General features: G+C 40.2%; 2 protein-coding genes across 2 annotated transcripts in view; one reads left to right on the forward strand and one right to left on the reverse strand.

Moving 5' to 3' along the window:
- The first annotated feature begins 1,063 nt into the window (after positions 1 to 1,063).
- Positions 1,064 to 25,512, forward strand: tmtops2b (teleost multiple tissue opsin 2b). The gene is made up of 4 exons (XM_031869537.1): positions 1,064 to 2,044; positions 10,968 to 11,293; positions 16,574 to 16,807; positions 22,682 to 25,512. The coding sequence occupies exons 1-4, from the start codon at positions 1,678 to 1,680 to the stop codon at positions 22,967 to 22,969; spliced, it is 1,215 nt and encodes a 404-aa protein (XP_031725397.1). The 5' UTR covers positions 1,064 to 1,677; the 3' UTR covers positions 22,970 to 25,512.
- st6gal2a (ST6 beta-galactosamide alpha-2,6-sialyltranferase 2a) overlaps positions 16,112 to 26,311 on the reverse strand; it is a 30,649-nt gene continuing 20,449 nt past the window's right edge. Inside the window, 1 exon segment of the mRNA XM_031869567.1 lies at positions 16,112 to 20,718. Within this exon segment, the coding sequence (XP_031725427.1) occupies positions 20,471 to 20,718 (248 nt within the window). The 3' untranslated portion in view covers positions 16,112 to 20,470.

Raw genomic sequence — 26,311 nt, forward strand, 5'->3', positions numbered from 1 at the left:
TTTTGCTCTTGAATTTAATTTCGCTGTCAGCAAGAAATGAGAGCATTGTGTCATTTGTGTATAAAGTCTCTTGCAGCTTGGGCAAAGAATAACTTGCATTTTCCCTGTCATAGCAGAGAATGCAAAACTTTTGGGAAAATAAACATGCAGTTTACGTTTGATAATCTAATTTTAATAAAGTCAACTTGACTTTTACAGTTACAATTTTGAATAATGTTCTTGTTCAGCTTCCAAAGCCGGGCTAGAATTATGGATTGTCCAATAACACAATAAGAATTGCTGCTTGATAAAACTTGGAGGAGATAACTTAAAAATGCATTAAAAAGACAATCGGCATCTATACGAGTAACATTGTAAATCTGTATATCAGTCATATACTTAAATTGTACTAAGTATACATTAAGTTGTTCCAATTTAGCACACAAAAATATACTAAATACACTTCAAATTGTGCATAACTACTATTTAATCACAACTAAAATATATTAAGTACAAAATAAGTTGTTCCAAAATAGCACTCTTTCAGTATACTTAAGATTAGTAGGGCTTCAAGTATACTAAAATTAAATATACTTAGCATATTTATTTTTCACCTGGGAAGCCATCTGTCAATACGACATACCTGAGTGACAGCCTACATTTAGTGTAAATGGATTGTGATGGGCAGGTGACTAAATGTGCACCGAATGATCTTTTGATAATTACAGTGTTGTATGATGACCCTTCATCCGTTCTGTAATGTAAATTACATATAATGACCCTGCTGTCATAAAAGCTCAGGAGTGTTGTGTCGTGTTTTCATGACTTTTGGGGACATTACATTGACTTACATTAATTTCCTGGAGATCCTTACCATAACCGCTACCAGCCTAATCCTAACCCTAACCCTTACTCTTACCTCAGTCTAAACCTAACCTTACCCTTACCTTTAAACCTCAAAAGTCGTCACCCTAAAATGTAATGATTTGCCTCATGTGGACGTGCATCTTGTCCCCGGGAGAGTCCCCACAATACGGGTAAATACGCCCGCACACACACACACACACACACACACGCACACACACATAGACGCACCTATTATAGCCCCTGTCATAAGTATGTCTCGTGACGTAAGAGTTGCCCTTAAAAGAGGCTTGGTAGCGCGGAGCAGAGGGCATTTTACGCAACAGCGCATCTTGCCTGAGCCTCACTGAGTGCGGAATACAATCCATCCAAAAGTGGTGAGTCGGAGATGACAAAACTTCCCCAAACATAAAACAGTTTGGAGAAGGTAGAGTCACGTCATAAAATGTGAGGATTAATGACAGCCTTGCCAACATTTTTTTTACGGCGTCAAGAGAACCCGGCGCACTCACTTAAATGTGCTGAATCCGGACAAGCGGATGCGCGATGCGTTGAGGTAACAGGTGGCACTTTATGGTTCCAATGTGTTTTTTAGCCTTTGCGACAGTGACAGGTTTGTAGGAACGAGCCAGCAGCTTCATGCTCTCAACAGCAGTAGGATGAATGTGCGTTATGAAGACATGAAGCCCTGAAGTCTCAAATGTCCCAGGAAGAAAAACAGCATGGAGAAAGATTTAAGAAGGTGGCTGCTGCTCATAAACTTTACACGTCCGTAAAGTGACCAACCTTAACAACAAAACGGCTTCAGACTGAAGGGAAGACAAGCTCCGATGAATGGACAGCAGGATGTTTTCCGGTCAGGCTGCTCTGAATTACAGCTTCAACCTGAGCGATGACCGGGAGCTGGTGGACGCGTCGGCGGGCAGGGGGAAGCTCTCTCCGACGGGCTTCGTAGTGCTGTCGGTGATGCTGGGCTTCATCATGACATTTGGCTTCCTTAATAACCTCATTGTGCTGCTGTTGTTTTGCAAATTCAAGAAGCTGCGAACACCGGTGAACATGCTGTTGCTGAACATCAGCGTCAGCGACATGCTAGTGTGTTTGTTCGGCACCACTCTCAGTTTCGCCTCCAGCATCCGAGGCAAGTGGCTGCTGGGGCGCAACGGCTGCAGCTGGTACGGCTTCATCAACTCCTGCTTTGGTAAGTTCTTTATGCTCCGTGATGCTGTTGAAGTGGAAAGTAATCTGAGAGAGTACCAACAATCACAAACACGTTTTTTTTCTTATTCATCATTTAGAAAGTACATCAGTTTTAAACAGTTTACTGGCCACAAAATAAGCCAGGTTATACAGATATCATTATATATTATGGCCTACATTTTTTTTTTTTAATTAGTTTTGCCTTTTTTGCAACATTACTGACAATGGATAAAACCTAAGATGGCTACTTTAGTACAAAAAGTATGTTTTCACTATGGCATTCCATATTTCCACCATCTGTTTAATTAATTTAATGAGGTAATTCAAGTTTTAAATGTTTTTTTTAATTTGTAGAAGTAATGTGAGCTCTTGCTGTTTTATTGGAGGTGTGCAAAAGTAACAAAGGGGTATTCGTGGTGTCAGAGCAGTAGTAAAACTAACACATTAAAGGAATACCACACCAATAAAATTATCATTCCTATATCCATTATTCACCCTGTATTACCTTCAACTCTTGAAGAAGCTTTGTTGTTCTTGCGTGCCTCCATAATCAAAACACGGACAAAAGTCTTGATGAATCGAAGTTAATGGGGCCGCGTCTAACGAGAACAAAACTATATAAATATATAAATATCTGTTTACAAACTGTCACAACTACTCTCATCCAGTATAATGGATGACTTATTTATCAAGTCGTACGCTCACTACTTCCCACACATGCATTTTTGCCAAAAAAGCATTTAAAACACTTCCGCATAAACAGTACTCACACGAACAAGTAGCATAAGACATGCATGAGTTAAGTGTTTCAAATTGTACGGTTTTAATGAAGATGCATGTGTTTGGGAAGTATTGAGCATACAACTGGATAAATGAGAATTGGATTATACCGCACAAGCTTCATTCAAGGACACACGGTGAGTATTTTATATACAAATGATCATTTTTGGTGTGTAGTATTCCTTTAGAGGTCGTATTAGTTTGGGTATCCACAACATATACAAATTCTCTTGATATGGAGCCAGCTGAGATTTATCTATTTTTTAATAATGACCAAAATTCATATTGAGCGGGAATTATTACTGTAAAAAAAATCCACTTGTTAGTGCTCTCTGATGGGTAAACTATGTAAGGTTGACACTATTTATCTCAAACCTCAAACCAATTTGGCATTTCTGTACAATTTGTTGTTACTCAACTGCCAGCATACGTCATTCTATCTGTAATGGTATCCTTCTGGCTGATTTATTGGTCGAGCTATGTAGTCTGACCTTTTCCAGAATTTTCAAATGCCAAAGGGATCGCAGTCAGTTTAGTATATTCATGCAGCGTACTGTTTATGAAATATCCTACTGGCCTCTTTTAAAAAGAAACAAAATGTTTTGCTCTACTTCTGAACATTCGGGGCAAAAGTCCTACCCCTTGTGTGAGTCAACCCCTTTGTGCATGAAGTGTCAAACTGGTATATGTTCATGTTCTATTTAAACACCTGAAAGAATTGTACTTTTAGCCACACAAAGAAAAATCTGCCTCCTTTTCGCAGTCAAGTCAGGGCTTTTCAGTGGTGTTTACTGTTCAGTCTGGTGTGATAATGTAAAAAAATTGGATGCATTGACCTTAATGCCTACATCTTTTTAACATTTGAAGAATATGACTCATTGATTCTTGAATGTGTTTATTTGCTTCTGTTCTATCTTATCTCCAATCCAACATGCGTTTAAAATGAGATATAGATTTAGACATTTCTAGTTGTTAGCTTAGACGCTATGCATAGCGTTGTCATGTCTTCATATTTAACGAGGTGAAAATGTTGTTCACAGACGTTCAGGATGCTGAATCTTGGATTAAACTAGCTAGCTAACTGAATTCAGGTTATATAAAAGCCATGGCAAGCTTCCAATAACAATATAAAGAGCATCCATCTCCTGTGATAAACACTAAAGCAGATACAAGCGGATGGAAGTGCACAGAAAAAGGGACTAAAGAAATATCGCCCTTCTGTCTGTGTTTTATTTGTATTTGTTTAATTGTACATGTGTGCTTCTATTTTTACTTTTTTATTTTTATTTTTTAAACGTGATGGCATGGGGTCAAACCTCTTTCCAGCGTGTAATGACTAAATGTAAACAAACAAACAACCAGTCTTGCATCATCACTCACACTAAGTACTCCTATACTTTAATGAAGCAAATGTGATTACGTGTTCACAAGCATCCAGCACACTCGCATCACCCAGCATCATCTGGATCTCTCCAGCAATGGCCTTGTTAAAAGAACGATCTCAACAATAGGAAATATACTGTACAGTATATAAATGAAAGCCTTATTCTCTAATGCCAGTCAGTTGGATAACAGCTTGTGCTGTCTTTGCATTCGTCTGCATAGTTTTGTATACCGAGGTAACTATGAACTGTGATTGAAATGGAAGCCTTACAGCTTTAATTAATTGTTACAAGCACGTCATATTCTTTGAGTTGCTGTCGTGAATTGATCCATTGAAAAAGGGCAGTCACAATATCAGATTTTCACTACACGATTATCGTGGCCAAAATAATTAACGATAATCATATCATCGTGATAGACGTTGAATTTTTTTTTTTTTATCTTTAACTTAGTTTATTGTGTTTTTTGGCAAATTAACTACAATCCAAATTTGTGTGTAGGGAGGTGGAGAGAAAGTCTGTAACCATAACCGCATAACATGATTTAAGAGGATTATACACAATATTATCATGTGCGTGTTAAATTAACATGATATCAATATTTCATTTTTAAATATCACGGTTATCACAAACACCAGTATATGCCGTCAACCTTACAATGAGTCGACCATTCAGGATATGGCTGATGAGGTAACTGTGGCTCAGTGGTAGAGCGGGTTGTGCTTCAATCGGAGGATCGGTGGTTCAATCCCCAGTTCCGCTACTCCATGTATGTATGAATGGGTATGAATGGTTAGATAGTTCTGATGAGCAGCACCTGCCATCAGTGTATGAATTGGTGTGAATGACGTAGCGTTAAAGCTCTCTGAGTGGTCGGAAGAGATTCAGAACTAGAAAAGTTCTGATGTACAATTCATTTCTTCTTCTATCCTTTTCCATGTGTCCTTCTGTCCTCACAAACAGTATCTCCACCCTCTCATATCTGGCGGGAAAATGTATTTATGTTTCGTTACGCTTGCATGCTTTGTTTGTTTATTCATTCACCTGCTGTGCTTTCTTATGCCTCACTGATAAAGAAAAAAGAAGGGAAATTTGATTGAGACGAATCGGCATTTTATTTAAATAAAAAGAAAATAGTATATTTCTTATCCTGTGTTTTTCAAATCAGCAGGTGTATTTTGACTTGGTCTCCCTCTGGGTTCAGCATGGGGCTGAATGCTGAATACACTGCTTATCTAATGAAGTGCCGCTGTCCTGTTCAGTACCAGTCGACACATCCAATGCTTGTTTCATGTAGCCTGCAGGTTTTGTTTTTGCAGGATGTTGATCTAATCCTGCTTTCCTCAGAGATAAAGCAGGTTATGTACCTCTATCTACCTACCTACCTATCTATCGCAACAATGCTGACTGAATTTAGGAGATATTGACATACTGGCAATAAGAATATTAAGAGCTTTCGTTTCTTAACCTTTATGTAAGATTAACACTGAAGCAGATACAAGCTGATAGGAGTGTAGGAGTGTTTTTTTAAACCAACCTTTCTATTTCCTTGTGCTAATATTTCTTCCATTGTGAACAAATTACATAAAGCAAATTTCACCTTGACATTCTCATAAATACCTTATTGTGTGCGTCTGCATGTAAACAACAGTATGTTTACTTTGTGCATATTTATGCACCATGTAAACTCAGTGACAGTTCACTGTTTTCTTTTTTCATTCTCATCTTTCAAATACAAATAAATGATACAAGTAAATGGATTTTCTCAATAAAAGTCACATTAGAAAACTTAAATATTGTATTTAAGTTGAATTATTCGCGTACTTTCTCGTGCTTGTAACGGCTCGCGGTCAAACTGCTTTGCCGTGTGTAATGCCTAAATGTAAACAAACAAAAACATTCGCAGGCAATCTCAAATCACGATTCACGATTAATACTCCTACACTTTGAATAAAATGTGTTGAAGTGTTGACCAGCATCCAGCACTCTCGCATCATCCAGAACATCTAATTCTCCCCAGCCATTACATTGTTTAAACAACATTACACCATCACATGTCCGTTGATGCATGGCTATACGCTTTAATATGAGTGAAGACAGCAGAGTGCTTTGGTTAAACTGCAAACACCCGTATTAATGCCTGCCTTGAATGATTCATTTATTCATCTGTAAATCTGCCTGCCACCATCCCCACCCTGTTGTCTGCCCTTCAGATGAGATAACGGAGGAGCTGCTTCTCCACGTCACTGCTGGAATACAAAAACTTACACATCATTTGATATCAGCATTCATCAGCATCAATTTAAAACACATCTTGCAAAGGATTTTATTCATATTGTAGAGAGCAGTGAAGACATTGAACCACCCCCAAGGTCTTTTAAACATCATTTGACCTCTGGTTAGCTGAAGGAAAACAGAATGCTAGAAACCAACATGATGCAGGATGACTCATACCTGTGTTTATTCAATTGATTTACTGCAGCTTCACAGATGTCAAATGCATTCACCAACAAAAAACATCTTGTTAAGTTAAAAGATTTTGTCAAATGCAAAAAACGCAACAGCTCTTTTGAGACAAGGCGTTATGGCATGAAGTGAGTTTTCAGTCATTTCTAGCCATGCGCTCTGACAATACCACCACTTTGGTTCAGACTGCAATAGTTCAGCAACTGTCTGATGGATTGCCATGAAATTATGCACTGATATCCATAGTCTCCAGAGCATAAATCCTACCGATCCCTGGTCTTTTCCTTTAAGACCACCAAGAGGTTGAAATTTGTGGTTTTAAATGACATTATCCCAACTACTATTGAATGGATCGCCATGACATTTGGAACACATATTCTTGTTGCCCTAAGGATAAATTGCCATCACTTTGGTGATCCTGCTGTGCCCAAGAACAGCCCCACAGGCCTCTAGTATGGCTATAGACTCAAAAATAGCTCAAAAATGTCTCCGCTAAGAGAAAACAAACTGTTCTCCTCAATCAAATCACAGCATTTTGAGTGATTTATAGTCTCTTGGGATAAGTTTGCCAACTGCACAAAAATACGACATAGCCTTGGGTCTTTACTATCAACGTGACTGCTTCTATGCAGCAATGGAATTGTTGCCAACTTCTAAGTAAATAAACTGCCCCCACAGCGACTTTTATGGAAAATGACTTAAAGATCCTTTTAAAATATTCCACAGACACAAAACACCACAGTGCCAGTGCGTGGTGATCAGTGATCTTGCAATGGGTGCATTGTGATTAACATATGAGGGAAGGCAGTGGGGCTGTCGTGCACTTTTAAGCAGCTAAAACCTGCAATTTGCAGATGGTGGCATGAAAAATGATAGCAGTAAGGCCGAGGTCAGAACAACAAATCGATAACAAGTCGGTTTCACATGGCCAGAGTGAGAGTGACAGAACATCCATCATGTGTGGGTTTTTCATCAGAAGGTGATGCGGTGGGCTGGCCAGAGGAGAACACCTGTCCACGGATATTTCAATCATGTTAATGCAAATATCAAAGTCTTGTGTTTTCCAGCCATTTACGGAGAGTTGACTATGATAAGTGAGAGTAAAGTCATATTTCATCAGTGGATACACATTGACAGATGGGTCCAAACTAACAGCAGCAACATGTTTAGAAAAGCAGTTTGTTTACAGCATGTTTAGCCCACAAAAAAAAAAAGGTTTTCTAAAGTGGTGTGTTCACCACAAGCAGTTTGGGTTAAAGTGTTGCAAGAGAAGTGCTTAAAACTGTGAAATGTGTCAAAAGATTTTATTTTTCAACTACGATGAGAACCTTCAATCTTGATATTTTTCAAAGGTTAATTCTGCAGTATGATTAGTCAACATCCTGACGAAATCCATAAACACAACAGAAGTAATATCTTATAATAATTATTTTTAATAAGAACAAGTGTTTCTTCAGTCTTGGAATGACAATCCTATAAAGGAAACCTGGGCGTGTTCTTTCCCAGATTTGTATCCGCACTATGGTTACTGTTTTCTTTGTTTTCCTCCAATAACTTCAACACTTGAGTTTTCTATGTTGCAACGTGACAAGCCCTCTTTTGATTTTTCAACTAAAGAATATACGGAAGAGTTCAAGCAACCCAGGACACGTCTTTCTTAAACTAATCAAGTAAAAATAATCCACAGCTAGTTCTCTCTTACAGTATGCAAACTATTGAGAAGCAAAGCATTTCGTTTTGTGTGAAACCGCTTAGTGAAATTCTCCATAGATATGAATGTAGAGTACAAACCACCAGAAACTTCAAAGCGACATCTGAACTGATCTCAGCACAATGCTTATGGATGTTACGTTCTGTATGGTGAAGTTTACAGTGTGTTGTGAAGCCTCTGCAACGGGAGGATGAGTCAGTTGACACTCCGCCTATCCAACACCATTTGATCTTGCGTAATTAATTCTGGAACATTTCATTTAAAGTATAAAATATAGGTGTGATTTGTGGCGTCTCACATCGACGAGGTTTGAACAGGAGGGGGTGTTTTTGATGTGGGAAATTTGCATGTTCTCTGTGTGAGCTTCCCCTACATGCTAAACACATGCAGGCTGGTTGACCTGGCAACTCTCATTTTGTGCTGGCACATGTGAGAGTCTTATGACCTGCACGTTTCTCCATTAGATGTTGTACATTGTCTTTTAATAATGTGGCTGCATATGTACGGAACCTCATTTTAAGCTGCACAAGATATTTTAATTTATTGTATTTATTGTATATTTCAAGTGGTTTGTCTGCCTGGTTTCAATGTGCCGTGTTTTTCTTCTCAAGGGATGCAGGAATGTAAGCCCTCTAACTCCCCATTCCTTGGATGCCAGATGGTAATAGTAATAGTTAATAGCACTTTGAACCATGGGGTATTACAATAAGCCTGCTTTCTATGGCAAATACAAAAGACGCAGGGCTATAATGGAAATTCTTGGTAACTTTATGACAAATAAAAAAAAGGTCAAGAGGTCCAAAGAGTAAGAAACACCAACAGATGGGTCACAGCATTGCATTTGAAAAGTTCAGGTTTTGGTATGGCCATTTTAGTCCTCAATAAAATGTACTGAAGCTCCTCTGAATAGTCACTGTTACATTTTCTGATTGATTTATAAACGCACAAAAAATACCACAGAATCATAAGACACGTATTGGTGCTAGGATCCTGTGGTGACTGCTGCTCCATCACAATGTGTGCACTGTGTGGAAGCCAGCGGCATGTCACAGAATGATTGCAGCTGCATCAGCCACAGATAAAGAAGATAGAAAAACCATTTGAGTGAAACTTGCATACATCGCTATCACAGTCCGCACCAACTGTAACATTTTCAAGCACATTCATGCACTAAAACACCTTCATACTGAAGGAAAACAGACTAAACACGTGACAAAAAAATACTCACAGGGACACTAAAGGTTAATTGAATAGACGTTAATATTTATAGGACAACAACCATCATTACACACAAGACTTTGACTTCTTTACTGCAACAAAAAGACTATTTTAAAATGACATTTTAATTCACTAAATTGAACTGCCAGTGAACAGGTACAGCTTTTCTGTAATATAGTTGATTACAATCTGCACCCTACCCTACCCAACATGCTGCCAAATCCTACACACTGCACCTTTAAACAAAGGCATAGGTTTAAAGGTGGTTATAGGTGGGTTATTTGTTTAGTCACCCGGTTTCCGAATCCTTCAGGTTTTACTTTAGTTCAGACACACAAATGCCCTTTTTCACCAAAATGAGTGCGCGTATATGCAGGTTTTTTAAACATGGGAAAACCCCGAAAAATAGGAAATATAGACTCCTTTCCTATTGCCAGTAGACGAGTATGCCTTTTGTTTTGTTTTTTTGTCTGGTGTGTCACTTTTGACGCCATAAACGTGCCGGAAAAAAGGTTTAGGCTACTTCTTTTTTATATCTGTTACCTATTCAATGACGTTCGAGCTCTGTTTGGACAGAGGTGGATGGAATTTGTGGCTAAAAAGACAAAGAGTTGCAAAACTTATCGACAGATGTGGTAATATCGCGCCAGTAAAGGGGACGAAAATGTGCACGTCCACCCGAGTGTCATTTTTGCATCCCTGCCGAACAGAGCTAGAGCTGATAAATACACGTGACTATTGCTGAGTCATTTGTCCCAGGAATGAATGCTGATTGTAACCTTTCCCACCAAATACCAAAGCCAGATGTCGGTGGGTTTTTTGTCCAGTGGGAAAGTGGCGACATTTTGATTGAAATTCAGTGTCACAGATCTCTAACTATGTGGACTTAAGTGAGTTGGTACGGGAAGCAAAATTGTTGGGGAAACCCCAGTCGAAGTTAGAATGCGATCAAAAAAAGTATAAAAGCCAGGAACATTCTGGCAGACACTTTTCATTCTTCACTTACTCGGGTTAAGCCTTTAGGAATCTGCGGGGGCACTTTTGAAGCTTTTATCAAATACTAAATGCATTACAGGACAGTCAGTTCAGTCTAGACTCTGATCTCATCACTCCCAGCGGACATTCATGGTCACCAAAGGATGAAACCTAATGACTTTGGTGATCTCCTGACTTTTCCTCTAGCGCCACCAGCTTGAGAAGTCTCTATTTATCCAGTGAAATATCAACTGAATGGATTGGCACAGAATTCTTTAACGACATTTGAATCCCACAGGATAACAACACGGTCTGTTGCAGAATATCTAAAATAGTGTGTTGATGACTTACAGATGCCCACTCTGATATCTTCATCTCTTTGTCTTTCTCAGGTATTGTGTCGCTGATCTCTCTGGTGATCCTCTCCTACGACCGCTACAGTACTCTGACTGTATACAACAAGCGGGGGCCAAACTATCGCAAGCCCCTGCTGGCCATTGGGGGCTCCTGGCTGTACGCCTTGTTCTGGACAGTGCCCCCTTTGCTGGGCTGGAGCAGCTATGGCATAGAGGGGGCAGGAACCAGCTGCTCTGTGTCCTGGACGGTTCAGACGGCCCAGTCTCACGCTTACATCATCTGCCTCTTTACTTTCTGCCTGGGTCTACCCATGCTGGTGATGTTCTACTGCTATAGCAGGCTGTTATGGGCAGTCAAACAGGTAGAGAGACAGCAAAGTGTGTGTGAATGTTTATGCTATTTTCCTGTCTGATGTTGAAAGCAAAACCACAAATTGCTTAAATTGGTCCTCCACCAAAGTAGCACACTCTGAAAGCTTGACAGGAGGCTAGGTTTGTTTTTTTCACAAAGAACAGCAGGTGGTTATCGCGAATTCAAGTATTTTGCAACTGTCTCCAATGGTGTCCCATTTTTCAGGTGAAAAATATTCACGGAAACCTTTCAAAGGGAAGACTAAAAAAAATGCATGCTCAATCAGCAGCCACATAACAAGGGGGTGAAGTGGAGTGCAGTGGAAGTGGAAGACACCACTACTGTTGATTGAAGCCAAACTATAAAACAATCTTCAATGAATTCACACAAGCTTCACCCTTTAACAAAGCACTGTGAGCCTATGTTTCTATGGGTGCAAAGTACAGGTCAAGGAAGAGACATTTTAAGGTTTCTGGTCTCGTTAAGGACTAGGATATCTCCAGAAAAAAGCAAAGTCTGCCTGTCCTCTGCCAGGACCAAATAGTGTGCACTCTCTCCTGGGATGGCATTTGTTTTTCTTGCACTCCAGTGAACGAAGGTGATATAACCTAAAATAGGAGCAAATACCCCAGGCATACAGTAGAGTTTGTCATAGCCACAAGTGTTGCTGGAGTTTTGACCTTTTCAGACTTCTACTTTCTCCATGCACCTTGGAAGTAGGTGCCAGAAATACCTACTTTGCTTCTAAAGCACTGAATATCTTCCAAATACATTAAATGAAAGTAGTAGCACGCATCACTTCGCCACAAAATAAAATTCTGCCCTGAAACACAACAAACTGTTTTTTAACTTAAAGTCCAAATGAAACGGAAGTTCGAGCGCCTTTAGCGCAGGCGTAAGTGGACTGGCTTAGAATGTAGCGTGATAGGGAGCTACTAATCCCTTTAATCATGATGTAACTTTTTATTGGGTTTATATAATTAGCTTGTTAACTCGTAACACTTGTAAAACAATCTGGCCGTACATGTAGTCTCTCAACTCCAACTCCAGTATTGCATCTGAAGTTGCTAATCAGACTGTAAACCATGAGTGTAAACCACCGAACAGGAAGTCTTAGCTAGGATATCTGCTAGCTACATCAGATCCTCAGAAGAACAGCCCCTCGCACCCAGAGGCTGATCCGTCGTCAGAGGGTTTCTGATATTTGGGAGCTACAGGGGACTTTGGCTTCGTACACACCTCCTTTGTTGCTAAAAGTTGTTGATTGATGGATGTCATGATATTATTGGTTGACATTAGTTGGTACTAGCTTACATAAGCACACATCTTATTTTGTTTTACAGGAAGAAAAAGATGATTGGACTATTTATTTTTTGCATATATTTTTAGATAGGTGCACAATGAGACCGGGGATGTGATCGAAAAGGGTTTAAAGGTCGTTTTGTCTCCACTTAAACAATGTCTGCTCCGATGATAGTAAGAGGGTATACATTGTCACTGTCATGCACATTTTAAGTATCCAAAGCACGGCAACTGGTGCTGTGTCTTTACTTGCTTTAAGCAGGTTACCTCCTTTGCACTCCCAGGGATTTACTTAGTTTATTCGTAAGGGCAGAGGGGGTCGGGGCCGGGCATTATCACAGCATTACCTCAGAAAGATCAGCTGCAGTGACGGTGAAAGCCGAAAGACACTCACAAATCTTTGTTCTTTTTTTCGTAATTTTAACCCGATATTTTTGTAAAGCACTTTGGACCTCAGTTTTTAAAAGGCTATACAAATCCAGATTATTAGAAGATGATTGTACAGTACACAAAGACAGTAAACAACCTTTGACCCCTTAAAAGAAAGAGGAATAGTTGCAGGACCCCTGGCATTGCTGTCAAGCTCCACAAGAGCAGGTCTCATGTCCCAGGGATGTTCCTGCAGTGATCTCTCTTCCTCTGACTGCTGGGTGGCTACTTCTTTAATTAATCACATTTGTTTGTATTGTATTTGTTACATGTTTGTGAGAACCTTCTGGTATCAATAAGCGGCTTTCACAAAGTGCCCTTCACCTATAATTATGTCTGTGTGAGCCACTCACATTAGTTGAATTAGTTTCAGTTCTGTTTCATTACCTTTGTTCAGTCACTCTTTGAATCACCTGTGCAGTCCTAAAAAATGGACTCCACTGTCATTTAGCACACTACCCCTTCCCTATTTAGCGGTACATCTTCATACCTAATAATTTCACCTCTCATTGACTCACAGAGTGTATTCAATTTTGTGCAGTTAGTGCTACAGTTTAAAACCTCCAGTGGCTTAGTCAAGGTTTCAGGATACAAATTATTAACGTTACATACACAATTATTATCATTAGGCAAAAGAATCAGGGAAAGGAAACTGGATGCGCCTCCTTTGCCAAATGCAACCACAGTATTTAAAAATGTCAGTCTCATGCTGAGAGCGTCTTGGGGCATGTGAAACAACCCATTGACTCAGAAAATGGTTTCATTTTCTGATGACGTCAAGAAGCAGCACTATCGGAGCAGCTGTCCATTCAAACTAAACAGACCTGATCACACAACAAACAAGACGGAAAGTAGTTTCTTTATATGAGATAAAAAACATCTAGAATATGTGGAAAAAGTCCCCATAAGAACCAGGTCCATGTGATTAATGCGATTCAACACATGCACAAACAACATTTTTAATACTATGATGCATTCCTTATAGTAGACGTTACATAGTGTACATTCGTGTGTAAATATTAAGAATATAAACTCAACAGCCACAGCTCTTCAAGTGTGAAGCCTATAAGAAATAGAACAAATAATTCTAAAGTTTGATTTGAACGGAAAGGCTTTACTCCTTGTGGGATCTCTTGAAGAATCTGAACAGCAACAATGAATTTGCCTCAACAAATACATAAATGAAAATTAGATCATGGTAAAGTCAACTAGTGCAAGCTCAGCACATACAGAACAGAGGTGGTTGGGGTGGTGTAGGGAGATGCAGCAGCAAATGGCTTGAGCATATCTCTAGAGTAAAAGTGAGACGTGTCAAAGGCTGCTCAGGGCAATTGTATGAATATGATTGGCAGTTATTTGCCAAAAAGCCAAGCAGCCGGTCAAAGAGTCACTGATTGTGAAGCTTGAACAAAAAAGCTGACGGCAATAATGCAAGCACATCAAAACTTTGCCTTTACTGATCATGGATATATCACCGTAGGAGAGGTGAAGAGAGGGCTGCCACTCAGCCTTGCGTCCACTTCGAAGGTTTTAAAACTTTCCCAGATTCTAGAAGGAAGCTATTTTAAAAGTGTGGGACGTCATCCCAAAGCTGAGAGACAGCAGGCAGGGTCCAGTGAGAGAAACACTAATGTGCATGTGTAGTGGGCCGCACAACGCAGAAGTAAACTCAGAGGCTAGAAACGTTTTTTGGCCCTCAGGGAGTCATTTTTTATTTTGGAGTCCAATATTCAGTTCATACAATACATCCAAAATGCAGCAACGGTCTCCTTCAACTACCGTCTGACTCCCAACAAAGCGATGGCGATCATCAGATGTGGAAGGGAATAACTGCGACAAGAAAATGATGGCAAACTCAAGCATTCAAAGCCCCTTTCCCACTGAACAAAAAAAAGCCATCAACATCAGTCTTTTTTTTCTTTAGAGGGGAAGAGTACAATCAGATTCAATCCCCAGACAAAGATGACTTTGCAGGTTATTTATCGCCTCCATCTCTGATCGGCAGTGATGGAAACATGACACGCCATGCTATTTTTCGCCCCCTTTGTGGTGCGATGCTCTGTGACGTGCGTTAAAATAAATATCTAATAAATAAAAGCAACAGGGATCTGGAAACTAATTGTAATTCATTAACATAGTTATTATGCTCTCCTCAGAGCCACCAGACTCCAGTCAGAGTGAACAGTCATTTTTCCCCTCGCTGATCATCGTAAAGCACACTTCATTCAACCTCGACGGAAACAAAACAAAACTCATTGAACGCGACGCACCAGAAAACAAAAACAGAAAGGCATACTCGACTACTGGCAAGGGGAAAGGAGTCCATCAACTATTTTTTAGCAGGTTTGCCCGTGTTTAACAAACCTCCATACTGTATATACGCACATTTTTGTGTGAAAAGGGGTTTGTGTTACAACGGTTCAACTTCCCTCTTAAATAGGAGTGAATTGGACTTCTTTTGCATGAGTAACTATCTTGTGCTTTTGAAGTAATTATATCCATGAGCAGAGCTGAGCTCCTGCCCAGTTAATCCCCAGCGCTCGTTAAAACTGAGCATCATTTGCCTTCAGTGAGTTGATTAGAGTGTTGGAGTGTGTCAATAGGGAGCTGAACTCATTTTATGTTTTAATGCAACCACAGAACAGAAGGGTGGAGAAAGAATAAAGATAAGCCATCTGTGTGTGAAGACATCCAAAGGGTGATGTTTAATTGGATTAGGATACAGCTAGATGAATTATCTTAAAAATATACATCACGAGACAAGTAGTGAAAGTAGATTTGTTGACTGATGAATAAGCCAGTGTAAAGATAATATTTTAAAAACTGTTTTCTCTGGCTTTTATTGCACACAGGGCCTCCAGGGGCCTGAAAAGCTCAAGGTTCACAGCGTGTAATTTGATTTTGTCAAATTTGATTAACTGCACATTTGTTATGGAATTTGCACCACTAAAGTAACCCCTAACCCTAATGTACAATATCAAAGTCCCTCATTATTACGTAATTTTTATTGCACCCACATGAAGCATATTCCCACATTGCTTTCTCAACACATCTGACACATGGACACACAGAAAACCTCTGGCGCCATGATGCATACAAATCATAACGGTTTTTTTTAATGGGCAACGCTTTCAAATTTCACCAAACTGTAGTATAAAAGTACAGACAGTTTCAATTAGTTTGGGACAAGTACATCTAAATAAACAAGTCATTGCCTTTAAATGATCCCTTTCCTGAAACACAGTTAACAAATTAACTTTTTTTCAAATGTCCCTGTTTGTCTGTGGAATTAGCATTGTAGCTTGTGCTATTAGGGAATCTTGGATGTCAGAACATAAAGCACAAACAGGGAGAGTTTACAAGGTTTAAGACTCTGCAAGTTGATTTTCCCACTGTAGTGAAACAACAAAATCACCAGCTGCCACGAAGGTTGGAAACGAACAAAAGTGGTCATGCTTTGACAAAAGGTATTTCATGTGAGGGGAGCTCTTCAAGAACAGAGTGTCTGAACGATCAAAAGATCTCAGCTTCATCAACCCTCTCCGACTGTCATCCACAGGTGGGTAAGGTCCGAAAAACTGTAGCCCGGAGGAGAGAGTACCACATACTGTTCATGGTTCTGACTACAGCGGCCTGCTACATGTTGTGCTGGATGCCTTACGGAGTCGTGGCCATGATGGCAACATTCGGCCCACCCAACATCATTAGTCCCGTGGCCAGCGTGGTGCCCTCACTACTGGCCAAGAGCAGCACCGTCATCAACCCGCTCATCTACATACTCATGAATAAACAGGTGAGTCACCAACAGCAGAACTTGACATGTACAACAGCTTTATTTACACAGTAAAAAAAAAAGACAAATTACAACTCATACAAATGGTCGATTTAAATATCAATTCAAATGTAAGAAGAGAATTCGCCGTCAAATCAGAGTCAAGAAGAACACGCTAAGGCTGTTGCGAGTGAAACAGGACCTTCACTCTTATTATGTTGCAGGAAGCTGCAGGAGGGAAATGTCCAAATACCTAAATATTGAACAATCAATTAGAGGCAGTGTGGGGCAGAAAATTCCCACAATATTGAGTAGAAACATGACATGAAACATAGGCCTCAAGAGTAAAGAGCAGAGGGAAAAATGAAAACACACGGTGTCTGCAAAGATGTTTCCGCATAATGTCCTGCATTTAATCCTGCCAATAAAATTGTTGTCTTGAAGAGGATTGAAAATTAAATTAAACAAGCAATAGCACCTTCGAAGTCCTGCTATCAGTCCTCAACCCACCTTGCTAAAACATAATTAAAAATGGAATTTGGCACAATCCATTGCACTGAATCAAGTGCTTCCAGGGAACTACCAATAGCTGCACCGCAGCTGGTTGCGATTTCCTTGTCCATAAGCATGCGCTAAAATCTTCAAAACACCAAAAATAATCTTATATCATAATTGCCTCACAACATGAATGACAATGGTGTCTACTTGCAGCACGGTACAGCACAGTTTAAGACTCTTAGCCCTGATCCTGATTTGCATGCTCAGTGCATTGGAAAGTAATCATCATTAAGAAATATACATGTACAATATGTTCAGGGTTTTTGCACCTTCAGTGTATTACAATCACAAGCAATAAAATAGTTGTTCATTTATGTCAACAGAGAAACATAAAACCCTACAGCAGAGGTGAAAACCTGCATGATTCAAAATTAATGATAAACCTCCTTAAACTTCTTCAGTCTGTTTTTTAAATCTCTTTTAAATTCCTTTTAACAGTTGCTGACTTCACCGGGTTTCTTGTTTCAAGACTCTTCTAATAGCCAAACAAACAATCCACCAGAAACTGGGGCTGGGTATCAAACCTAGCGACTTTTTTGTTTTGCATTCTGAGCAAAATGCATCCGTAGCTGTCGAGTAGGGCTGGGCGATATAACGCGAGATCGTTTCTCAACAGTCAAGAGTTATTTCTTTACAATTTCTACTGAGGCAGCTGTAAATTAATGAGAATAACCGCTTTGTGGCATTATGAGATTCACAGAATTTTGCATCAATGTGATGAAACACTTCTCATGTATGTAATTCACTGAATTAGTCATTCCCATCTGGTTAATGCATCTCTGTATCCACTCAGTTTCCAGTTTAGGTCCACCTAGCAAAAAGCGATGCTGTTTAAGGCAAGGCAAGTTAATTTGTAGAGCACATTTCAATTCAAATTCAAAGTGTCTAATGCATCACCTCTGCAATCAATCCTATATTCATGAAGAAAGATGTTGATTCAAGTCATTTTAAAGGCTGTGGTGCTGTTGAGTTGTTCTGCATTATAGTGATACAGTATATCTGGAATGAGTTTCTAATATTTTGTCCACTGCCATTTGTTTTAAGGAATTTGTATTTATTAACTAGACTTAGTTTTAGCAAAGTGTGCCTAATAAACTGTCAACTGAGTGTAGTTTCTCAACAGAATTTCCAGAAACTTTACTACATCATGATATTCAGTATATCAATGTTGCTATGTAAAATATCTATATCGCCCACCCGCACTGTCAAGCATTGAAATTCTTTCCTTCAATCAGGTGTTCCCTGAAAAGGGTTCTTTGTAAAAGAAAAATATGTATCAGCACATGTTGGTAGTAGCACTGACACATGTTGCATGATACCCAGCCCTACTCAACCACAAGTAATGTGAAGCCCCAGAATCATCTACATACTAGTACTACTACAGAGCCATCTAATTCAACATACATCAGACTATTCAAGGCAACATTTCTGAGACAAATTTTCACATCTTGTATGAACCACAACCAATGGCACAAGAACATTTCATAGAATAGCACACTTAGCAAAAGAAATCTCTTTTGAAAGGCAAGATTTTTCTGACTGTCTGTCCACACAACCAGTCTCCCTCTCCACGCTGAACAAATACCTCGAGAGCTTGTCGCAGATGTGGCACCGACTGACTGTAAACATAAAAATCATCCCAGCTGGAGACAACACAAATCTGCTCATATTACCGGCTCAAATTCCTCTTATAATCGTCTCCACTCTGAGCTGCTGACGGGTACAAACCAACAATAGAGGATACAGGAAATATGAGACATAAATAGTTGTAGGAAATGGCCTTCAGGCTGTTACATGACAACGAAATAACCCTAAAGACCATATGTACTGCAGTGGTGAGCTCCAGGGAGGGTTTGGCCATTACACACAGCGGTAAAATTACATTCAATAAAGAGCAAACTGACCGTCGAAAACCGGGGCTGGTGATTGCTGAGGCAGAATTGAGAATCCCCTGCTCCACACTTCTAAGAGCAATTAAACGTCATGTTACTGCAGTCCTGCCACAGTATGTACTGCATGTACCTGAACAGTCACAAGGCAACCAAAGGAAAGTGTTCAGTCGACCAACAGGCACAGGGTTACGGCTGTTCCTAGCACCGCTTCCTTCTGAAGATCATTTTGGCCACATTTGCTTTGATTTAATTACGCCGTTAGCGTAAAACAATAAAAAATAAAAGTTACTTTAGGTAGGATGAATCAAAAAAAAATGACAACCAGTGCCTTTCTTCCTGTGGGCGATTAACTGAGAGACGGGCTTCTTGACACTGGATGAGAACTCATCCTAAATGTGTCAACAAGGAGCGACAGACTGGTGGTTGTGAGCCGGCAAGCTGGCATGCACAGGAAAGTAATTTAGCATTAAGCTTAACAACATCACTAGTGAGAAATCCCCCCCGTGACAACACGAAACAACTTGTGATTTCACAAGAAGATATCAGTGGGATGTCGATCAGGAACACCTGCTGTAGAGCGATGAAATGCAGTTATACGAGTGCTGCGACAGCTCGACTTCGTCTCTGTGGAGACTGTCTTTTAGACTGTGCATTCTTCTCTGTGAGTTTCCGCTCTCTGCAATTGTGTGTACATCTGTCAGTGTATGTTGCCTTTATGACATTCAGCGTGGAGGACTTCTTTGCTTATTCACAACCCTTTGAACCAGTAAAAAAGAAAGAGAAAATCACAAACATCCACCGTTATGAACAGTGGCATTCCCTTTGAGCGGAGAACCACCCATAATATTGAAAAACACCGTTTACACCACTGAAACACCCATTTAAAAATCACTTGACTATCTAAAAACACTTATCTGTTGCTACCCTAGTCAGCTCCACAGCTAACGTGGCTCAGCTAAAGCAGGGAGTCATTTCTTATTTAGCTTCATCTTGGAGACTTTGCCTGCCAGTCTCTGGTCTAGTAAAGTTCGTTCGGAAGCCTCCATGTTGATCCCTCCCTGGAGGGCTATGGCTTATGTTCTTCATGGGTCCAATTTGAAACATGTAAGCTCCAGCCTCCTCGTCTCCAGTGGCTTTATTGCACCTCTCCCTTAGTCAGCCAGAAAAGGCCGGAGAGTGTGTGTGTGTGTGTGTGTGTGTGTGTTTTCGGACTCAGAGGGTCAGGTTATATATCTCAGATGTCACAGTTGATGGTGCTGAGGCCCGGAAGAGTGACCAGTCCCTTCCTCCTAAGGTCACTCTCAGGGCCTGTGTTGATCCGCTGGATCAGGCTCTTCTCAAACAGGAGGGGATGGTAGGCACCCAGTGTACAGGCAGCATCATAATGATGCTCATGGTAGTGGCACAGGTCCGTCTGCCTCATGGAGGGAATGTACTCATACACATGCACCTGCTCGCATAGCGCCATCATCAGGAGAATGCCTGCAATGGCAACAGAGAGAGAGAGAGACAGAAGTTCAGGTAATCATATTCATAAATATTTCCTGACTTACTTTAAAAACTGTTGATACTCACAACTGGAAACCAGTTTGAGGTAAAAAAAAAAAAGAAAAGTAAATCAAGTTTAGCAGTTAGACAGTTAACAGTTAGACACACTCACCTGAAAGCTGCCGAGTACAACCATAGTCTGATAGAGTGTGGCCAACTGTGCAGCTCTACTGGAGCAGTTGGGGGTTTAACAGAATAGTTTGACATTTTTGGAATGACACGCAGGGGGGGGTCTGCTAGCCCGTTTACAGTCTTAGTCTGACTCACCGGATGATGTACACTGTGGGTATAAGCCTGCCATTGACCGTGTAATTCTACCGTCTCACTTCTACTCACCTTCAGCTATCTGTTTTGAAGCGTACTGTTGCTGCATGCTGGGCTTAGTCCCACCCGAGACGATTGTGATTGGGTTAAAGAAATACAAACAAGCCAGAGGGGGTTTTTTTTTCCCCCTATACCAGAATAGGTGCAGCCAGACATTTCCTTTATCGCTGATACAGCACTGTGGAGATATGTCTGGATATGCAAGACTACCAGCCATTATGATAAGTTAATCTAAATGACTGCTGGCTATAGCATTGTATTTACCAGACTCGGATACCAGAAAGGTATTGTTCTCATCAACATCAACAAAAACTCAACAAAAAAAGCCAAAATATTCCTTTAATGTCACCTTGTGGTTAATGACATTTCTTTGTTTTCATCTGTAAATGTGAAGTTCGGATGTGCTGATGAAGAGCATGCACGCTCAGCAAAACCGTCCTTTAGATAAGGATAAAAATAGAACTGAATCCATAATACATGAACATGACGACAGTGAGTTTTGCCTGCCACAGCATGCTCTGCATACTATCTTTCATACACTGACATGCTGCCAACACCGAGAAACCAGTTCCACCGTATGTTTTTTTGATGGTTTTTCATTCCACCTTTCTTTGAACATCCCTGCCAATGTCTATTTATCATTTCTCTCTCAGTATTGTTATTCTGCTCACAACGCTCCTTCTCAATTGTTGCTCTCCAGCATGATCAAAATCACTAATAACCAAGCAAAATCCTTCCTACAGAATGTATGAGCGTGTCCCGTGTATCGCTAAAGCCTTTTCTCTATAGCATGTTCGTAAGCCAGTTGGCTCCGTGTTTTCCTAATTAGATCCAGAAGTTTGACCCTCTAATTTGTCCAATCTAGACCTCATTTTCTCACAATTATACCACATACGGATCAAGTGTAAATTAAATCTCTGTGTTAGACCAGTTTACAATATATCTCATTAACCTTTAAAATGCAGTCCTACAAAACAAAGGAAAACGTGTTTTTCACGTAAAAAATAAATTTCACTTTAGCATAACTGGGGGACCATTTTTATTTCCATTGATTTTACACCGCCTTCCACAATTACACATGGAGATAAGCCATCAGAATCAGCACAATGATGCTAAAGTAATGGCCATTGCATAACAAAAGGTGCCCTTACATAATTGTTTATTACATCCGCCTAGAATTGTACAAATGTATTTATTCTGAAGCAAAAGAATGACGACAGAAGAGAAAGAAAAGACATGACTCAGTCCCTCACAATATCCAGCAAACACGTATATTTCAGACCGCAGCTTTCAGACCTTTCCCACTTCTGTGTTAGATGAAGGTCAAACTAACCAGACCACAGCACGACTTTGGGAGACCATTTTTAACTCTCAAGCGGCACTACCTGTTGAACATGATGACATGGAAGTGCACTAAGGCATGATTTCTGCCCAAACAAACTGAGCGGACTTGTACCTCGAGTCTCTCTGCGAGCATGAAATTAAGGTCAACCCATCTCTGATGATTCCAAGAACTCTCCGTTTGAGCTGCCAAGTTGTTTTTACACTGACTGTCTTTCCATCTCTTTCTCAGTTCTACAGGTGTTTCCTGATTCTGTTTCACTGCGATCACTGGTCAGCAGCGAACCGCAACACCTCCATGCCCTCCAAGACCACGGTGATCCATCTGAACCGCAGAGTGTACAGTAACACGGTGGCCTGCACCGCCCAGGTCTCCACTGACGCTCTCAACCAGTGCGGCAGAACCTCGGTCACCAAGCACACAAGCCCGGCCCCCCTGAGCCTGACTATTCTCAACGTGACCAGAGAGGATCACAGTCATGATGAAGCAGCAATGACTCAGCTGGAGAGCCACACTTAGGACGTGAACTGCAGTGGAACACCCATTAAAAATGTTACCAGCCGATTGAATGGCTGTTGCCAATGGTTATCACTACCATCCTAATGCTTCAGACGGGTCAACCTGCAGCTTCCACGTTGTGGAAGTAAAAGTTAACGCTGTGAATTTAAACAACACAACTTAAGGTTTAAGCGACATCACTACTTGCTTGGGTTTATGAATAGATTAAGGTTTGGGTTAAAAGAAATACATGAGTTGAGCCATCCCATCCCCCCCACGCAGCCTTCGTCTACTAGAAGTCGTCTTCGTCTTCTTGAATTCCTACCGGCGATCAACCATAGTTGTCAAAGGCCTTCTGAACCTACTAGTAGGTGAATCAGGCCCCCTCTGACCCATATCTATGAGGCTGAGAACTGCTGAGACCACCCATTCAGTCGGCTGATAACATTCAGAGCAGATACATGGAATGTGGACTAAAGTATAATGCATTAAAAAAAGTAAATGTATTTTATGTGCGAGCTTATGTTTGTCCTTGAGTTTTTGATATAGACACAAAAGTACTAAATGTCTGAACAACTAGATGGCCAAAAGTATGTGGACACCTGAACATTACACGTTATTATACCACCTTTACGGTAAAGCTTTCATTAAGATTTTGCACTACTTGTTGGGTATTGATGTTGTGATGAGGCCTGGCTCACAGTCTTGCTCCCAATTCATCCTAAAAGGTGTTTGAAGGGTCTAGGTGAGCACCAAATTCCGGAACCCATTTCTTTTTGGGTCTTCTTTGTGCACATTGTAATGTTGAAACTGGCAAAGGATCTTCCCGAAACTGCACAATATTGTCTAAAATATTATTGCATTGGGATTCCCCTTAATTGTACTAAAGGAGCATTGAAGAAAATACCAAAAGTACACAACACAAGGACATCTACTTTTGGCCATATGGAGTACTTACTCCTTATTTTATGTGTCCTTTCAATATTCATTGTTTGATCAATTCAAAATTGTAATAGTTGGTATTAAAAGGTTTAAAGGATGTACATGTTTGTTATGAACTCACTCAATGTGATCGTCTACCGAGCACATTTCCTCCTGATTACACTGGAAGTCATTGCGCTGCTGTAAATGCAAGCCTAGCCAGTCAGAGTTGTGCTTCTTCAATGAGTGTCTTAAGTGGATTGATGTTTTAATCATGTTACTGCAGTCTTCTTTACTCCAGCAACTTTCAATGCTTAAAATATTGTAATTTTGATCTGCAGGTTGGCGTATTATTTTTTATGTCTGTGTTGGTGTTCCCTCTTTTGATATAGTTGCTTTGTGTTACTGCATGATTTTGTTGGATGTTTTTTGTACATTCAATTCTAAATTGTTCCGAATGAGGAGAAACACCGATGTGAACCTTAATCCAATTAAACCTTCTCTAGGAGTCACTGGTCAAGTAAAAGCCGTGATGGAGAGCGGAAGCCATGGGAAGTTTCTACTGTGGAGACGTCGATGGCGATTACTGTTGCAATATGTCAAAGCAAGAGGATCACATCGAAAGAGTCTATGGGATGGCGAATGGCGCATATTTCACCTGGTTTTAATTTCCCATGCTAGGTTTGAGTATGACCAGTAGGAGTAATAGTGTGCCAATAAGGCACCAGAGCACACAGCTGTGTTGTAACATGTTTACATGTGGATTAGAGGGTCTATCAACAGACAAACAGGAAGCAACATCGGTGAAGTGGAATACACACTGTTGGAATTGAATGGTTGAACGTGTCCACCTGTAGACAGATTTTGTGATCGCAACAGCGTGGCAACCGTGCAAGATGCAGTCACGTTACAGGTGTGTAGTTGAGATGAAAATGAAGGCCAAGTTTGAAGACGGGCGTGGTCCGAGCAAGGGAGCCGCAAGAAGGGGGATAGGGAGTGGGGAAGGGGCCATTGTCCCTGGCCCGATTTGGCATTGCGGCTGGTGTTACCCCATCGCAAGATGGTCTCAAGTTGTTATTGTTTGTTATTATTCTTTAAATAAATAGTATTGCTGTGGAAGAGAATCATTGAGATGCTGTATTTTAAGAGGTGGAGGTTGTTGTGAAAATGGTAAGAAAACAAACAAAAGAAACTATATGAAAAATGCCATTTTATAAAAGTTTACCACATTACTGTCAATGGATTTTCTAATCAACAGCTTGAACATGCTGTCTGTCTTTTCTGTGATACTGAAAAAGAGCAGTAGACATTTAAGATTTGGACTTTGACAACAATGAACTAATGTCATGAGTGTCAAGAATGACATGTGTACCAGCAGGTTGCAGTGCATACACTCCCTCTTGTAGCTGTATGACTATTTCTTTAAAAAAAAAAATTTAAATAATAATTCACACAGCACCCTCCACGTATAGCATCGGAGTAGGAGTAATTGACGCCCCATGCTGACATGTACTACTTTCCTGAAAAAAGAAAAAAGAAAAAAAAAGTAGCTCTTGTTCCTTTGAAGGTTGAGCACACCCAGAGCTCTTTAAAGAGAGAGTCCCATCAATGAAAGTTCAAAATGCTCGATCGTCACGTCATACTCGTAGACCTCAGAGAGTTCCAGGAAGTACTTGGCGGGCAATAGAAATGCATAGAAATTGCAATTTCTGGTAATTAAATGAATTGATTTACAACAGTCATATAGAACACTGACATATTTATGTAGTGAGATGAATTTTGTTTTAAGTCAAATTAAGTACAATTCACTAATATTTGAGGAATAGCTAGAGTTACCTGTCTTGTTGACATATTTGAGCCAAAGGTTGCCTTGTTTAAAGAGCCGTTGCTTATTGCTTTGGATTATTTGAATGTTCTTAAACTTGATAAGTATGATATTCAAGAGCAATTACATTCTAAATAATATATTTAGAGGGAGGGGGAAAATGCATCAATATTCAGATTACATAACCATTCTACATTTCTTCAATTCATGGTAGTTTCATATTCAAACACTGCATTTGCATTTTTACACAAACGAAGGCCACACCATTGGGGTGATTCATATTTATATAGTTTAGTTTATTTACATCAGGGACTATGCACATGAACACATTATTCTCAACAAGAAGAAGTGGTGTTTTGTAATTTCCATCTGCAGTCCCTGGACAGGTGAAAGGAAACAATACAACATCATGTCCACTACAATTGGACCAGCAACCTAGTGATGCCCATGCAGACATATGCGCGTGCGCACACGCACACGTAGTCGTCAAAATGTCAAGTCAATGCTCACAAAACTGGCATCTTCAAATCCATTTTTTAATCTCACGGGAAAAAACACGAAAATCTTGGCAGGTTTTCAGATTGACGGATGATTGGGTTTATTTTTTTAACTAAAAG

This window comes from Anarrhichthys ocellatus, unplaced genomic scaffold (assembly GCF_004355925.1).
Source record: "Anarrhichthys ocellatus isolate YVR2014 unplaced genomic scaffold, GSC_Weel_1.0 scaffold47, whole genome shotgun sequence".
NCBI classification, from domain to species: domain Eukaryota; kingdom Metazoa; phylum Chordata; class Actinopteri; order Perciformes; family Anarhichadidae; genus Anarrhichthys; species Anarrhichthys ocellatus.